The sequence below is a fragment of the Spermophilus citellus genome (assembly GCF_964194105.1).
Source record: "Spermophilus citellus genome assembly, chromosome: 9".
NCBI lineage: Eukaryota > Metazoa > Chordata > Mammalia > Rodentia > Sciuridae > Spermophilus > Spermophilus citellus.
Window position 1 is genome coordinate 5,116,887 of NC_138191.1, and position 17,881 is coordinate 5,134,767.

The 17,881-nt window shown below is 42.8% G+C and overlaps 1 protein-coding gene across 1 annotated transcript in view; it reads left to right on the forward strand.

Annotated features, from left to right (window-relative positions):
- Positions 1 to 10,259: 10,259 nt before the first annotated feature.
- INTS3 (integrator complex subunit 3) overlaps positions 10,260 to 17,881 on the forward strand; it is a 41,122-nt gene continuing 33,500 nt past the window's right edge. The window contains exon 1 of the mRNA XM_081306842.1: positions 10,260 to 11,001. Coding sequence (XP_081162968.1) covers positions 10,858 to 11,001 — 144 coding nt within the window. The 5' untranslated portion in view covers positions 10,260 to 10,857. The remainder of the gene's footprint in view (positions 11,002 to 17,881) is intronic.

Genomic DNA, 17,881 nt, shown 5'->3' on the forward strand with positions numbered 1-17,881 from the left:
CACACAATGGGCCACTTGTGGCCACATGTACAATGCCTCCCTCCACTCCCCAGTTTTCTCACATTGCTGCTGTTAATCCCTTTATTTCACCTTGTTCTCTGTTCTTAAAGTGAAATATACCTTCATTGTTACAGATTTCATACAGAATGTAAAAAAAAAAAAAAGTGGGTTTGCATTCTTTTTCTATCTAAAACTTACCACACATACTGGGCACGGTGGTCCATGCTGGTAAGCCCAGCTACTTAGGAAGGTGCCATAGAAGGAGACCTTTTCTTTCTGGAGGGTACCAGAGACTGAACTAAGGGGCACTCGACCACTGAGTGACATCCCCAACCCTGTTTTGTATTTTATTTAGAGACAGGATCTCACTGAGTTGCTTAGCGTCTCACTTTTGCTGACGCTGGTTTTGAACTCACAATCCTCCTGTCTTAGCCTCCTGAGCCACTGGGATTACAAGTGTGGGCCATCATGCCTGGCTCCCCTTTTTTTTATGACAACATGGGGATTGAACCCAGGGACGTTTTCCCCTGAACTATATTCCCAACCTTTTTTATTTTTTTTAAGAGAGAGTGAGAGAGGAGAGAGAGAGAGAGAGAGAGAGAGAGAGAGAGAGAGAGAGAGAGAGAGAATTTTTAATATTTATTTTTTAGTTCTCAGCGGACACAACATCTTTGTTTGTATGTGGTGCTGAGGATCGAACCCGGGCCGCACGCATGCGAGGCGAGCGTGCTACCGCTTGAGCCACATCCCCAGCCCCAACCTTTTTTATTTTTAAGTTTAAGAGGGCCTTGAATTTGCAATCCTCCTGCCTCAGCCTCCCGATTACAAATGTGCACCACCACCATATCTAAATAGTAGGATCCCTTGTGCCCAGGAGTTTGAGACTAGCCTGGGCATCATAGTGAACCCAGCTTTACAAAAATTTCCTCTCTAACTGACCCCCAGCCAGGTGGATCCAGGTGTTGTGGGGTCTGAGGCTTATACAGTTTGACGGATCCTCTTTAAAAAGAATACAAAATTATGTGAGAGATAAATATTTAATTATATTGTGAAAAGAAATTAACTGCCTGACATTTATTTATTTACTTTCGTTGTAGATGGACACATTATTTTTATTTATTTATTTATTTTTATGTGGTGCTGAGGATTAAACCCAGGGCCTCACATGTGCTAGGTGAGTGCTCTACTGCTGAGCCACAACCTCAGCCTCCCAGCCCTTTTTATATTTTATTTAGAGGCAGCAGCTCACTGAGTTGCTTAGGGCCTCACTAAATTGCTGAGGCTGGCTTTGAACTCATGATCCTCCTGCCTCAGCCTCCTGAGCTGCTGGGATTACAGGCGTAGTCACCATGCCTGGCTCTAACTGGATTCTGAATCATAAATTCTCACTGATTTTGTGGTTAGGAGGAATTATCCAAGTTTTGGGATCAGGTCTATGAAAAGGGTCACAAAAGGCTCCCCCTTCAGGTTAACTTGTGCTGCTCTTATGGACATTATTTGGAGCCTACCTTTCTCCTGCAGTAACAGATAGTTTGCTGAGGAATGTGACATAGCCTGTCCACTTAAACCAGGCAGTCTGCAGGTAAATTGCTTTTTGGAAAAGAAAGCATTGGAGGTCAGCACTGTGGGCTCTTTTTATAGAACGGTTCCCTTAATCTCATGTTTCAACCATTCACATCTGTCTGTCCCCTAACATCACTAAGTTGCTAAGGGTGGCCTGGAATTTGCCATCCTCCTGCCTCAGCTTCCCAAGAAGATGGGATTACACAAATGGGATTACAGACATGGGATTACAGACATGGGATTACAGTTGGGATTACAGGCATGCCCCACTGGGTCAGTTGTTTTTCTTTCTTTCCCTTTCTTCTCTTTCTTTCTTTCAAAAAAAAAAACAATAGATAATCAATTGGGCTTAGTATTTTGCAATGATGACTTCAACCTCCACTACTGGCTCAGTACTGAGGTAAGTAGTCTGTTTAACAATCTCAGAATGAGCCAGCGGGTGGGCGCGGCTCAGTCAGGAAGATAGCAAATTCAAGGCCAGCCTCAACAACACTTAGGAGCCTGTCTCAAAAAAGTAAAATAAAATTTAACTTAATTTAATAAATAAAATAAGAAGCACTGGGGATGCAACTCAGTGGTAAAGCGCCCCTGGATTCTCATCCGGAAACCATCCTTCATCTTAGAACCTTAACCAAAAGGTTAAGTATGGTAGTTCTTTCACGGTGTTGGTGGCCATTGGAACAAGTCCTTTCACTTTGAGATTCTTTCCCTCGGTGCCTCTGGTCAGCTCAGCACATGTGATCTCACATGGCAGCACAATTCTAATCTGGCGAATCGCCACCTCTGGTTATTCTGTAGAGACAAGGTCTCCCTAAATTGCTGAGGCTGGCCTGGAACTTGCCATCCCTCAGCTGTGCCTTGGTGGCTGGGACTCCAGCTGTGCCATCATGCCTGCCTGTTTGTTTGCTGTTTGTTCCTGCAGTGTTGGAAATCAAACCCAGGGCTCTACCACTGAACTCGTCCCCAGCCCTTTTTGTTTTTTAAATTTTATTTATTTTGGTACCAGGGAGCAAACACGGGGGTCCTTAACCACTGGGCCATGTCTCCAGCCCTTTTTATTTTTTGAGACAGGGCCTGGCTAAATTGCTGAGGCTGGCTTTGAACTTGTGATCCTCCTGCCTCAGCCTCCTAAATTGTTAGATTACAGGCTTATGCCTCAGTCCTGGGTCCTGTTATATTATATATTTTAAATGAACATGTGTTAAGGAATTTATTTTACTTATGATATGAGGGAATCAGGCGAATGCTATGAAAATTTCAAAGGAAAATTTAAAATGTCATAGATTTATTTGAAGTAAAGGAATGTTGAGGTGAGACAAAACTGGTTTTCCATGGGGTGGGGCAGGATGGGGGAACCTAAAGAATAATTACCAGATGGACAGAATTGACATATATACAATTACAGTTTCAATTTTAAAAAGATACAAATCTCTCAAAGACAATGAACTGTTGAAGGGTAGACAATGCATCCTTTTCTATTGAAATACAATTTTTTTTAGGGCTGGGCTATAGCTCAGTGGTAGAGCACTTGCCTAGTACAGGCGAGGCACTGGGTTCGATCCTCTTTTTTTTTTTTTTTTTTTTTTTAAAGAGAGAGTGAGAGAGGAGAGAGAGAGAGAGAGAGAAAGAGAGAATTTTTAATATTTATTTTTTAGTTCTCGGTGGACACAACATCTTTGTTGGTACGTGGTGCTGACACAACATCTTTGTTGGTATGTGGTGCTGAGGATGGAACCCGGGCCGCACGCATGCCAGGCGAGCGCACTACCGCTTGAGCCACATCCCCAGCCCCTGGGTTCGATCCTCAGCACCACATAAAAATGAACAAATAAATTAAAGATATTGTGTCCAACTACAACTAAAATTAAATATTTTTTAAAAATACAAATTTTTGAAAGCAAGTTTCCTTGATAGAAAAATGGTTAAATTATGTGGGACTGATGTCATGAAGTTTTAAGAAATAAAGGGATATCCCTGGGCATGTGGCACACCTGGAATCCCAGCAACTCCAGAGGCTGAGGCAGGAGGACCACATTCCAAACCAGCCTCAGTGAGCCCCTAAAAAACTTAGTGAGACCCTGACTCAAAATAAAAAGGCTGAGGATGTAGCTCAGTGGCACAATGCCCTTGGGTTCAATCCCTCCTGGGGCAGGGAGAGGAAGGGGGGGGTGGGAGGGGAGAAGAAATACAAGGATATTGTACTGTATTATCATAGAAAGTAGTATTTATTATGCCATTAGGTGAAAAAAAAGGCAAAAGAAATCATTACTCATGACGAAAGACAAACACATAGATAAATAATGAGTATGTGGTCATTTCTAGAGATTTTTCATATTTCTCTTTTTTGGGGGGAGTACCAGGGACTGAGGGGCACTCGACCACTGAGCCATATCCCCAGCCCTATTTTGTATTTTATTTAGAGACAGGGTCTCACTGAGTTGCTTAGTGCCTCGATTTTGCTGAGGCTGGCTTTGAATTCTTGATCCTCCTGCCTGAGCCTCCTGAGCCACTGGGATTACAGGCATGTGCCACCACACCTGGCTGACTTTTCCCTTTAACAACCTGTCTCCCACTCCCCTAGAGCAGAATGGTCCAGGTACACATTCTGAAGAAAGCAGACAAACTGTCACCTACCTACATGTGTCACACAATTGGCCTCTTGTGGCCATATGTACAACAATAAAAAATAAATAAATAAAAAGGGTGGGGGATGTAGTTCCGGGGGAAAATGTCCTCTTAAAATATATTCAAATATAAATAGAGTTGGGGTACAGCTCAATGGTAGAGCACTGGCCTAGTATGCAGGAGGTCCTGGGTTCAACTACAGAATTTAAAAAAAGTTGTCTATTAACATGTTAGTCTCCCTCCCCTGAGGATTGAACCCAGGGCCTCCTGTGTACTAGGTCAGCACTCTGCCCGCTGCCACTGAGCTATATATCCCGGTCCTATATTCTGGATATTAATCTTTTTTTAAATAGTTTGCAAGTATTTTCTCTCATTCTGTAGGATGTCTCTAAATTCTCTGCTTGTTTCCCTTGCTGTGCAGAAGCTTTTTAGTTTGATATAGTCCCATAGTGTCAGTTTTTGCTTGTGCTTTTGGGGTCATATAAAAAAAAAAAAGTTTGCCCTGAATTGTTTCCTTTGTTCTGTTTCAGCACCCATCCACCCACCCCCAGGTTTGAACACAAAATGCTTTACTACTCAGTTACATCCCCAGATTATTATTTTTCATTTTGAGACAGGGTGTTGTTAAATTCCCCAGGTTGGCTTTGAACTGGTGATCCTCCTGCCTCAGCCTCCCAAGTAGCAGGGATTACAGGCTGGCACCACCACATGGTACCTGGCTTCTCTTTTGGGTTTCATGTCTAAGTCTTCCATCCATTTTGAAATGATATCTGAAGCCAGCCTCAGAAAACTCTCTAGGGGCTGGGGATGTGGCTCAAGCGGTAGCGCGCTCGCCTGGCATGCGTGCGGCCCGGGTTCGACCCTCAGCACCACATACCAACAAAGATGTTGTGTCCGCTGAAAACTTAAAGATAAATATTAAAATTCTCTCTCTCTCTCTCTCCTCTCTCTCTCCCCTCTCTCACTCTCTCTTAAAAAAAAAAAAAACTCTCTAGTATCATTCTTCTTCATGTATCCAGTTTTCCAAGCACCATGTAAGGAAGAGACTATCCTTTTTCCAATGTATGTTTTTGCTGTCTTTGCTGTAAATGTGTGAATTTGCTTTTGGTTTCTCTATTCCATTCCATTGTTCTCGTGTCTGTTTTTATGTAGTATGCTTTCTTTTTTTTGCTTTTTTAAATATTTATTTTTTAGTTGGAGTTGCACACAATATCTTTATTTTATTTTATTTATTTTTATGTGGTGCTGAGGATCGAACCCAGGGCCTCGTAGGTGCTAGGCAGGCGCTCTACTGCTGAGCCCCAGCCCCCGCCCTGTAGCACGTTTTTAGTTACTACAGCTTCATAATACATTTTGAAGTCAGGGAGTGTGTGTGATACTTTCATCTTTGTTCTTTTTATGCAGAGTTACTTTGGCTCAGAAATCTTTTTTAGTTCATACAAATTTTCAGGTTTTTTTTTTTTTTAATTGGTATTTTGACAGGAATTGCATTTACTCTATAGATTGCTTTCAGTAGTATGGACATTTCATTCTTCCAATCCATATACGTGGGATGTCTTTCCATTTTTGGGTGTATCTTCTTCAATGATCTTATATTATTATATACAGTGCTGAAATATTTAATTTCATACCCATACCTAATGTGTACTATCATATCTATATCATATTTCAGGCAGTTTATCTTCAAGATATACCCCTAGAAGCGGGATATGCATTTTGGGGGGTTACTACTAGGGACTGAATCCAAGACTGCTCAACCACTGAGCTATATCCCCAGTCCTCTTTGTTATTTTGAGACAGGGTTTCATGAAATTGTCCAGACTAGCCTTGAACTGTGATCCTCCTGCCTCAGAGTCCTGAGTAATTAGAATTACAGGTATCTGCCCGAGTCCTGAGTCATTGGAATTACAGTGCCTGGCTTTAAATTTTGAGAGACTGTCTTTCGAATTCATTTAGATCACTTTTGAAATTGTAATGCTCTTGAGCAGCTGGAATTACAGTGTGGGTCACCATACCTGACTGTAATATGTATTTGTAATTTTTATATTTATTCCAGTTTTTATATCTATTTTTCCTATATGGGGTTTACCAACTTGCACACTTAATGCATGGGTGTAACTAATTTTCCGAAATGTTAAGAGCAAGAGGGTTACAAGTTTAAAGCCAGTCTGGATAATTTAGTTGGACCCTGTCTAATAATTAAAAAAAGAGGTGAGGGCTGGGATGCAGCTCAATAGTAGAGTATCCCTGGGTTCAACCCCAGTAACAGGTAAACATTAACAATGTTTTCAAACTTTGGAATTTTTGCCAACCTGACAGATGAAAAATGGTTTCTCTGTTTAGACTTATGTGCATTTTCTTCTTGGGTTTTTGTTTGTTTGGTGGTGCTGGGCATCAAACCCAGGGCCTCATGCATAGCAAGCAAATGCTCTACCACTAAGTCACACACCATACTTCACTTTTTAAATTGGAGGCAAAACAAACCAAATGTGTATAGCTCCATAAAGTTTTTCATTTATATACATCATAGACCTATCACTCAGAAAAAGATGATTGTTACCAGCACCTCAGAGACTCTTTCATATCTTTCCCATTCAATATCTTCCCCAACCCTCAAACTTTCAGAGGTAACTATTACTTTTATTATTTTTTTTAATACAACCTCTGGCTGGGTTATTTTTTTTATTTTTTTAGAGAGAGTGAGAGAGGAGAGAGAGAGAGAGAGAGAGAGAGAGAGAGAGAGAGAGAATTTTTAATATTTATTTTTTAGTTCTCGGCGGACACAACATCTTTGTTGGTATGTGGTGCTGAGGATCGAACCCGGGCTGCGCGCATGCCAGGCGAGCGCGCTACCGCTTGAGCCACATCCCCAGCCCTATTACTTTTATTTCTATTGGCATAGCTAAGTTTTATTGTTCCTGAACTTTATAAACATATGTACTTAATGTGTCTGGATTCTTTCAATCAACATTATGTCTGTGAGACAAATCCAGTATTGTGGGTGTTATGAAGTTTGCTCATTTTTATTGCTGAATTTCATTATGTAAATAAATATATATTTTATATGTAGTATGCTTTTTAAATACTTTTTTTAGTTGTAATTGGACACAATACCTTTATTTTATCTATTTATTCTTATGTGGTGCTGAGGATCGAACCCAGGGCCTTGCATGTGCTAGGCGGGCGCTCTACTGCTGAGCCACAGCCCCTGCCTAGCACTATATTTTCTAGTATTGATGGGATTTTTGAATTGTTTCTAGTTTCGGCTACAATAAATAATGTTACTGTGGTGCACATTTATAATCCTAGAGTCTCAGGAGGCTGAGGCAAGGGGATCACAAGTTTGAGCCCAGCCTCAGCAATTCAGCAGGACCCTAAGCAACTTAGTGAGATTCTATCTCAAAATAAAAAATAAAAAGGCTGGGGATGTGAATCAGTAATTAAGCACCCCTGAGTTCAGTCCCTGGTACAAAAAGAGAAGAAAGCATGGCATACAGCAAGCCATAGATAAATGTAAGTATTATTTAATTAATATCTATAAGAAGAACTGCAGCTTGTTTCCGACCCAGTGTGTTAGAGAAGGGGAAATAAACTTTGCTATAGAAAGTTTTAAGTCAGGTGTGTTCTGAAAAAACAAACACTATATTTACAGTCACTCCATCTATTTATTTATTTATTTATTTAGGTTGTGCTGAAGAATGAACCCAGAGATTCATACATTCTAGGCAATGAGCAAGCTTTGAGCTATTCCTCCACCCCTAAAACCATCATGCTGGGGAGGGTGGTACATGCCTGTAATCCCAGCAACTCAGGACACTGAGGCAGGAGGATCACAAATTGGAGGCCAGCCTCAGCAATTAAATGTGAAAACCATCTTTTTTTTTAATATTTATTTTTTAGTTGTACACAATACCTTTATTTTGTTTATTTGTTTTTATGTGGTGCTGAGGATCGAACCCAGGGCCTCACACGTGCTAGGCAAGCCCTCTACCGCTGAGCCACAACCCCAGCCCAGAAACCCATCTTAAAATAAAAAATGGGCTGGAGGTATAACTCAGTGGTAAAGTACCCATGCATTCAATCCCCAGTGTCAAAAAAAAAAAAAAAAAAAGAGAGAAAAACAACATTACATAATATTACACAGGTTTTGTGTATATTTCCAGAGATACATATACACATGTATATTTACATATGTATATCCAGGCTCCCCCACACAAACAGAACCATCATATACACAATGTTCTACACCTTACTTCCTGTTTTTCATCTAATATGTGTTTCCATTTACACAGAATAATGCTATTGCAATAACTTAAGTTTGTGTTCATCAATGGCTAAAGCAGGGCTTTGTACCTAGAAGGAATCCAAAGCATACAGTGGAACTGTAGACTAAGTGTTGGAAAGCTATTAGGAGATCATCCAGTGTAGGTCTTATTTTATGAATAATTAAAACACACAAAGTCAAAATGATACCTAGCATGACAGACAAAATGATGAATGACTGAGCCAGCTTGAAGGTACAGCCACAGGACTTCAACAGAAATATATAGTTTTTTAAAATAAGAAAAACATAATAAAAGGTATAGTTAAAATAAGATACTGCAAATGTCGAGGGCAACATAGGGGGCGGGGGGAATCTAGGGCTAGGGTTGTAGTTCAGTGGTAGAGAGCTTGCCTAGCATGTGTGTGGTACAGCGTTAGATCTTCAGCACCACATGTAAATAAATAAATTAAATTAAGGTATTGTGTCCATCTACAACTGAAAAAATTTTAAAAACTAGTTCTATATGTAGAATAGTGATGACTAGGTTTGTGTGTGTGTGTGTTGTTTTGTGGTACTAAGGATTTAACTCAGGGGTGTTCTACCACTGAACCACATCTCCACCCTGTTTTGAAACTGGGTCTGCTTGTTGCCCAGGCTGGTCTCGAATTTGTAATCCTCCTGCCTCAGCCTCCCAAGTCACAGCCAGCTTGGTGTAGGAATAACTAGTACAATGCATTCCAGCTTTAAAAAAATGACCTCATATACATTAGTTCCATAGTCTTCTTAAAGCTAACAGGTTGCCCTGGTCTCCACGTTACAGAAGAGTTGGGAATGTAGTTCAGCGGTAGTGTGGTGTCCCTGGGTTCAGTCTCCAGTGACTAACACACACAGCAAAAGTTGGCGAGGGATGAAGGTCAGTGATAAAGCACAAAGCAAAGCACTTGCCTTAGAGTGAAGTGCTGGGTTCCGTCCCCAGCACTGGCCAGAGAGAGAGAGAGAGAGAGAGAGAGAGAGAGAAATTTTGCTTTGGTGTGTAAGGCAATCCTTAAAGTGTTTCTAAAGAATGGAAAATGCTACCGAGATGCACAGATGGGGAACAAAGTAAAAATGAACTCACACATAACCCAGTAACCACACTGCTCTCACACTACTCCTCGGTGAATTGCTGAGTGAGAGTACAATGATTTCAGCGGCATGGGTCGGTCCCAGAGGCTCGAGGGGAGTATGAAGATGGCTTCTCCGGCCTGCAGATTTTTATTAGAGCTGGCCCCACTGGCTTGCGCACGTGAGTTCAGGCACTTGAGCGAAGGGACCACTGCACTTGCAGAGGAGCCCGCACTTGCCTGTGGGATGCACTCAGCTCAGGGAGCTGACTCCGTGCCATCCGCGGGCGTTTGCTCGGGGGCCACCTAAGAGGCGTGCTCGGTTCCCTCCCCTGCACTGCCCGTTTGCGGACAGGCGTCGTGTCCCCCGCAGCCACGCAGAGGCAGTGTCCAGGTGCCCGAACCCACCCTTGCCCCAGGAGCGAGCGCACCCAAGCCAGCACCGCGCGTGCTCTCTAGTCCGCGCACGCGCAGCCTCTCTTTTTCCTGAATCCTTTCGTAGTCCCGCCCCTTGGGGGACAGAGAGGGGGCGATTGAGCAAGCTGGCTGCCCATCAGACCGGGCTCGTTTCTTCTCAAATACCATTGGTAGACGAGGAAAAGACCCGTCCTCCGCCGTCGGCCTCCCCCCCCCTCCCCACCCCGAGAGCCTGCGCCACGGCGAAAGCAGCCATTGGCGGAAGCGCGAGACCGCGGCTGCTCACTTCCGGCGCGGGCCGCCACGATTTCCCCCGCCCCCTACGTCGCCTCGGCCTTCCACGATGGCCGCCTCTGTGTGGCGTGAGGAGAAGCTGGTCATCCGTGTCCTCCTGTAGCGCTACTGCCTCACCCTCACCCTCTAGGGCCCGGATCCAAAGGAGCCTCGCTCCGCAAACCCTGGGCGCCGGCTGGGAAGACCTCCCGGCCCCGACCGCGGGGGCAGGACTCCCCCGCCCCCACCGCTAGGGGCAGAAACTTAGGGTCTTCCCCGCGGTTAGGGTCAGAAGCCAGAGAGGGCTGCCCTCCCACGGCCCCAGGGCCGGAGCCTCGCCCAGCCACCTCGGGGCGCAGACCCCGGCTCCCGCACTTTGAGCTAACGGCTTCTCTACAGCCCTGCCACCCCGGAAGCAGCCTTGCAGGACCGGCCGCCTTCGTGCCTCCCAGGCGCGGCCTCGGAGAGGAGGGCGGAGTGCCGAGCACGGGGGCCCGCGCCCTCCCCTCCCCCCGGCCCCCGGCCCCTCTTCCCGGGCGACCCCGAGTTCCCCACGTCTAGGACTTCCCACCCACCCACTCCCCGGCCTTTTCCCGTCTCCTGGCTGCAGCCATGGAGTTACAGAAGGGAAAGGGGGCAGCAGCAGCAGCTGCTTCGGGAGCGGCGGGAGGTGGAGGAGGAGCGGGAGCAGGAGCCCCAGGAGGGGGGAGGCTGCTACTTTCAACCAGTTTGGATGCCAAGGATGAGTTAGAGGAGGTAGGTGTGGCGGGTGGGGAAGGGAGTTAAGAAATTGGGTTGAGGGATACGGAGCGGATATGGGTGGGGGTGGGGGGAAAGGCCTTCAAGTTTTTTCCAAGGCAACACACAAACACTGCTCTAGTTTCCTGCTCCTGAAGGAAGAAGTGTGGGCCAACTTCCTGGATAGGTTGTCATAGTAACAGCAGTCACTAGTCTGAAAATGGGTGAGGGGTGTTGGTGATGGAAGGGATACAACATCCAGATTTACCAAATTTATTTATTTTTATTCCTTTCCACATACACATCACAGCTATTTTTAATGTCCACTCTGTTTCAGACCCAGATCATATTGACTTGAGAATAATGTGTGTCTGTGTGTGTGTTTGTGTGTCTGTAGGTGTCTGGGGCTGATAGGAGCTTGCAGCAGGCCTTGGACCCTCCTGTTAGATGGTATTATTGACGTCGGCAGACACAGCCAGTTGCCAGTCAACTAGGCATTTAGAATGAGGACACGTAAATAGTGTTAGTTCAGTAGCCTCAGCTACAGGAATGGGGTGAACAAGTGAATGTGACCTAGGGGACCATGTTCCGTAGAACAGATAGAGTTCACAGAGTTGCTGAGAAGAATGTAGGTCATGGGAGGGTAGCTCACTCAGTAGTAGCGCACTTGCCAAGCATGCCCCATGCCTTGAGTTTAATTCCTAGTACCTCATTTTTAAAAAGGATAGAGTGAGGCAGTACCATGGAACAGAATGGGAATTCTTAGGGAACTTGGTAGTTGTTCCTCCCTTCTCTTTCCCCAGTTGTTCTTCCCCTGCTGGCTTGGATTCGATCACATAACTCTTTCCTAAGCTATACACAAGGGTTTTGACATAGGAATATAAGACCCAGCCCAGAACTGAGGCATGAGGAAATTAATAGGCCCTGGCTCTTCGCTGTTCATTCTGCTGCTTCTGATTTTGTTATAGCCCTTTATCAGTTACTATAATGAGGGTAAATAGGTGAAACTCATAAGTTTATTTGAAAAACCATTAGTTCAGACACAAGACAGTGAGACAGTGTGATCAAGAGGTGGTTAAATAGCAACTGCAGATTACCTACCAGCAAAAGTCTACTTGTAGTTTGGCTTCCCCCCAATAGTTCTCTGAACATTTAGATAAAGTTTGTCTTGTGTTTTTTCTTAAATCAAAATAAATATAATTAGGAATGTAAATAATACTCCAAAAATAATGTATTCCCAAAACATAAAATTGACTTAGTTAAAAAAAAGAAATCTTGCTTAGGATTACCTGGATATTCAAATTATCCTTTTTTTTTTTTTTTTTTTTTTTTTTAACGAAATGACCATTTTGGGCACTAGAGATGTAGTTCAAATGGTAAATGCTTAAGTGCTTGCCTGGCATGCATGAGGCCGTTGTTTCATCTCTGAGTACCACACCACCACGAGAGAAAGAAATGGCCACTTTTATGTCAGTAGTAAAACTACTGCCTTTGGTTCCTCTATCAGGTATATGGAAGGGAAAAGAGTAATGGTGGATGATAATCTGTTTATTCCTCATCCTGATTCCTACAGGGGTCATCGTGCCTGTGATTTAATTTAAACCACAGGGTAGGACAGCATCCTGTTCAGCGCAGTAAACAAAATGATATGGCAGGAGGAGACCACAAAAGAAGGGAAGCATTTATTTTCTTGCTTTTTTAGACTGAGAATGAACTTTTAACTGTTTCCAGGGAGAAGAGGAAGGGAGAGTCCTTTTTTTTTTCCTCCTAATCTCTTTCATGGTGCAGATGTTTCTTATTGTGCCTCAAACTCCTCTACTCCCCTTCCTTCTTGGCCTTTTGTCCTTTGCATTCAAACTTTCCAGCTAGCCTTACCACACTATTTTTCCCCCATGTGTGGTTCTGTCAACCCCACTAGACCAGAGTGATTTTAAGGGCTCTGACTTCTTCATCTGGGCCTCAGCACAGATCTCTGCACACAGAAGTTATCAAAACCTGGTTGTTGACCAACTGACCTGTGCTTGTTCTGGCTGGGTAATTTTCCCTTACAGGTCTATCTATTCACAGGTACGCAGAGGTAGCCCTCTGACCATGTACACTTACTGTGTGTTGAGAATTATAGGAAAATAAGATGGGTGAGACCCAAAGTCTGCCTTCCACAGTTTATCATCTGAAGACTTGAATTAACACACCCAAAAAAAAGTTTATTTTTTATTTTTTTAAAAATATTTATTTAGTTGTAGATGAACATACAGTATCTTTATTTATTTTTATGTGGTGCTGAGGATCGAACCTAGTGCCTCACACTTTTGAGGCAAGCACTTTATCACTGAGCTACAGCCCCAGCCCCCCAAAAGAAGGTTTAAAACAAAGAAGATCTGATTAGAATAATGAAGAGGATGGTGTCATTATAGTTGGGTATGATTTGGAAAGGCTCTTTATAGAGGCCTGGAGTATGGAGCATTAGTCAAGGTCAGGGGCTGGGACTCTTCTACCCCAGGGAATGTTCCTTGTATCCTTTCTTCTCTTTGACCTCATTCCTCCCTTTGAAGACCAGTCTCCTTGCTCATCCCCAGCCCAATTTGGGGAGGGAATGGGATAAAAATAGTGCCAGAGATTGGAGGAGTTAGAACACGTAGTTCCTACTTGCATGAGCCTTTGCAGCTCCTGGTTATTCCTTTGTCAAAGAGGGGCCAGCCACCTTGAAGTGAGACTGAAAGCAGGAGCTGTGGCCCAAACAAGTCAGAACTTCTTGAAGTTATGGATAGGTCTTAGCATTGCATTTGATTAGAAGTATGTCCCTGCCATAGTTTCCCCAGGGAATAATTTATATCCTTTCCATGGAATCGCTAGGGAATGGGCTTTGAGTCATTTCCAGTTTTTTTCCATAAATCATCATTTCACATACAAGGGACTCTTTGTTGAATATAGGTTGTCCTTAAGTATCCATAGGGGATTGGTTCTAGGCCCATCAGAGGATGCCAGAATCTGAGATGCTCAAGGCCCTATGTCAGTTCTGTGTCCAGGGAAAGGAAGGGCTAGCTGTGCTTGGAACCTGCTATTGAGTAACTCCTCATTGATGTGGGTTCTTGAGGATTTTGCCCATTGGATCATTTCTTCCTTTCCTGAAGACCATAGAATTTAGTCCTTCAAGGCCAAAATGTCCCATAAAGGAGCAGTATATACTATTACACTCCCCCCCACCCCAACTAGGGATTGAACTTAAGGTCCTACCTTGCTAGGCAAGCACTCCACCACTGAGCTATACCGCCACAGCTCGTTCTTTCTTTTATTATTATTTAAAACTTTTTTTAGTTGTCAATAGACCTTTATTTTATTTATTTATATGTGGGGCAGAGAATCAAACCCAGTACCTCACATATGCTAGGCAAGTGCTCTACCACTGAGCTGCAACCTTAGCCTTTATTTTTTATTTTTTGAGACAGCCTTGGCAATTTGACTAGGCTGCTTTGAACTTATGTTCCTCCTGCCTCAGCATCCTGAGTAGCTGAAATTTTATTGTACACTTTTTTACCACACTATATATTTTCTTAGCTTAGGGTGGGAAATGAAAGATTAGAGGGATCCTTTTAACTTGAGACTCCAAAGTCAATTTTCAGCTTCAGGTATATAATGGCAGATATCTGTTGCTGTTGTCATGGTAGTTATGGTCAGGCAGTTTTAGTACTAGAAAAATTAGTTGAGGAGCTCCTAGAGATGATAAATATTTACTCAGCTCTCCGAGATGTTGTTGTAGAGTGCTTATTCTGAACAGAGCCATTCTGCCAGCAATTGTTGGCAGCTACATATATGATTTCATCTTTACTAAGGGCCTCCAGAGACTGGGGGAAGAAAGATATGGTTACTGGACTGTAGGAATCTAGTTTCCTGTGGCCCTCTTTGAGGGGATTTGATGCTTTTTGTTTTTTAATATTTATCTTTTAGTTGTAGTTGGACACAATACCTTTATTTTATTTATTTTTATGTGGTGCTGAGGATCGAACCCAGGGCTTCACATGTGCCAGGCAAGCACTCTACCACTGAGCCACAACCCCAGCCCAGGATGTGATGCTTTTGACATCCTGAATCGTTAATTCTCCATCCTGTATGGAGAAGTAATTTCTATAGTTCATGAGGAGTAGTGTCTTCTATACTCTCATTGCCTGCAAAGGACTTTCCATCACATTTCTCTCTCCATTGTGTTTATCTACTTTTCCAGATTCTGGACTCTCCTACTTTCTACATCCTTAGCTGGGCCTCCCTGTTTCCAGAGGCCACTTTGTCCTTAACTGGGCAGTGACCCATAGAAAATTGACTCAGGCCTCTGAGCAGAGCTTAGAATATCTAGGAGGGGCCTAGAGAAACTGTTCCACCCAAGGTCTCTGAGAGTTAAATCATAGCGAGAAACTCTACTGCTCATAGGGCTATGTAGCCAGCTTTGTAGGATTTTGGTACAGGGTCCATCAGGTAGGCCTCCTCTAGAAGTCAAAAGTTTACAGAGGATAAGTAGGAGAGGAAGCATTTCAGCCTACTCAAGCATTTATCCATGGCCTGTGGTAGGGGGTTAGTTTTCAGGGATCTTCAAGGACATGCAATTAGAAATAGTGGCAAATGGTTTGAAGAGTCTGTTCTTCGTAGATGTAGACTTGTGCAACTGATGAGCTTCCTTACAAATTAGATAGATTCTAGCTCAATGAAGGTTGTATGCAAGATGCTTTCAAATTTTTATCTTATTTAATCCTCAGAGCAACCTTGTGATATAGGAATTATCTCTATATGATAAGAAAACCAGGGTTTAGAAAGAGTAAATAACTCACCCAAGATGAGCCTAAAGCTAACTAGCAAGTGCAGTTCCTTCTATACTGGGTTTCCTGTCAGTTTGCATTAGTTAGCTGATGTTTGATTTTTTTCCTCTGTCTGTTGATTCAGCAGAGATTTCTTCCTTTGATAGGAAACAGTATCTAGAATTTTAGGATGCTATGCTGCTCCTTGTTCACTATGTCCCTCAACTCTGCTTGTTAACCTCTGTTGGATACAGGGGTCCCACCAAGAATAGTCTAGACTTGGCAGCTAGAATAACTCTCTCTCCAGTCCCTGGTAAGAATCTTGGGTAGAAAGGGATGAAATTTTTTTAAAAAGGAAGCCCATTGTGATATTTTTCCTCCCCTTCTCTTTTCATGTATGAGGTGTACAAGGTAATGATGTATCTCAGAGCTTGTTGGAGAGGTGGTTTGTGACAGTACAGCTCAGCTTTCATGTGATCTCACAGTTCCCTTTCACAAGTATGCAGGTGCTGTTTATTAAGGTGGAACCTGCTGATCTGACCTAATTTGGGAGATAGACCTGACATTTCCAGTGAAGTTGTAAACCTGCAAACCTGGCAGCTTTGGGTTATTTTAGGTTGAAGTTTTATAGCTACCAGAGCTGCTTACATTAACACATAATTCTACCCTCTGCCACCTTATGTTCTTACCCAGGATAGACATACACAACTTCAAGATGGTGGTTAGAAGAGAAGCATGATTATCTTTCATGCCTAGACCTTTTCCCATTGTCCTTGTATTCAGTTCTTAAGAAGATGTTTTGTTCTGACATCTAAAGTCAAAGGGAAGTAAACCAGCCTGCCTTTGTCACAATTTTGCCAGCAGCATTATCATTGGGGATCATTTTTCCTTAAACAGTTTTTGGGTTAATCCTCATGATAAAAGTTTTAAAGGACTAAGGTTTAGGTGTTGATAGTGGAGAAGCTTTCTGGCAAAATATATGAGATATATTATCAATATCTAAATGTTTAGTATCAAATGCATCTTTGAAACAAGGAACCAGTGAGTAAGATCTCTTTAGAATGTTGAGCACATGCCATGTTTGGGTGGCCTTTGAAAGTAGAATGGCCCTTGGATAGTTTTTAATATAGCTGTCCCTACTTTCGTTTAACTAGAGACCTTGGCAAATTTTAGTCTGGCCTTTTATTCTTTGTCACTCCTTTTCTTTCCTCATACTCTCATTTTTTAAGTTTGTTTTTAGCATTTTGGGGGACTTTAGGTAGAACAGTATCTTTATGTAGCTGTGTCTGTATATTTAGTGCATGCTGCATGCATGTGTAGAAATATCATACATACAATTAAGACATGTTAACAAAAAAGAAAATATTTTTAATATGTGTGTGTGTGTGTGTGTGTGTATACACACATTTCTTTAAAAACCTTGCTTCTTTGGATACCAGCTATGGCCCCCTTCTCCCTCCCAGAAGTCTATGTTACCCCTCTTATTTATTTATTTTTTGGTGGTGCTGGGGATTGAACCCAGGGCCTTGTGCATACGAGGCAAGCACTGTACCAGAAAGAAGGATATGTTTTAGGAAATACTTAGTACTAATATCCTACCTATGAATGTTAACAGTACTCTCCTTTAAGCCATCTCCTGCTTTACCTCTGGCCTCTGTTGGGTTTTCTGGAAGCCTCATGATTATCTCTTCTTGCTTTTTCTTTCTCTTTCTTATGTCTGCTGCTTTCTCTTATTTACCTTACCATCCACCCCACAAAAAATTTTTTTAACAATTTCTTACTATATAATCAGTATTTCAAGTCAGTAATCCAAGATCCATACCTTGTATTCTGTTGATAAAAGTCTTCAATTTTCTTTCTTTCTTTCTTTTGTGTGTGTGTGTGAGAGAGAGAAAGAGAGTGAGTGAGTGAGTGGTACGAGGGATAGAACTCAGTCTTGTGCATGCTAGGCAAGGCAAGCACTCTACCACTGAATTTTATCTCCAGCCTGACTCTTTTTTTCTTTAATATTATTATTATTATTTTTTTTTTTGAGAGTGAGAGAGGGGAGGGAGAGAGAGAGAGAGAGAATTTTTAATATTTATTTTTTAGTTCTCGGCGGACACAACATCTTT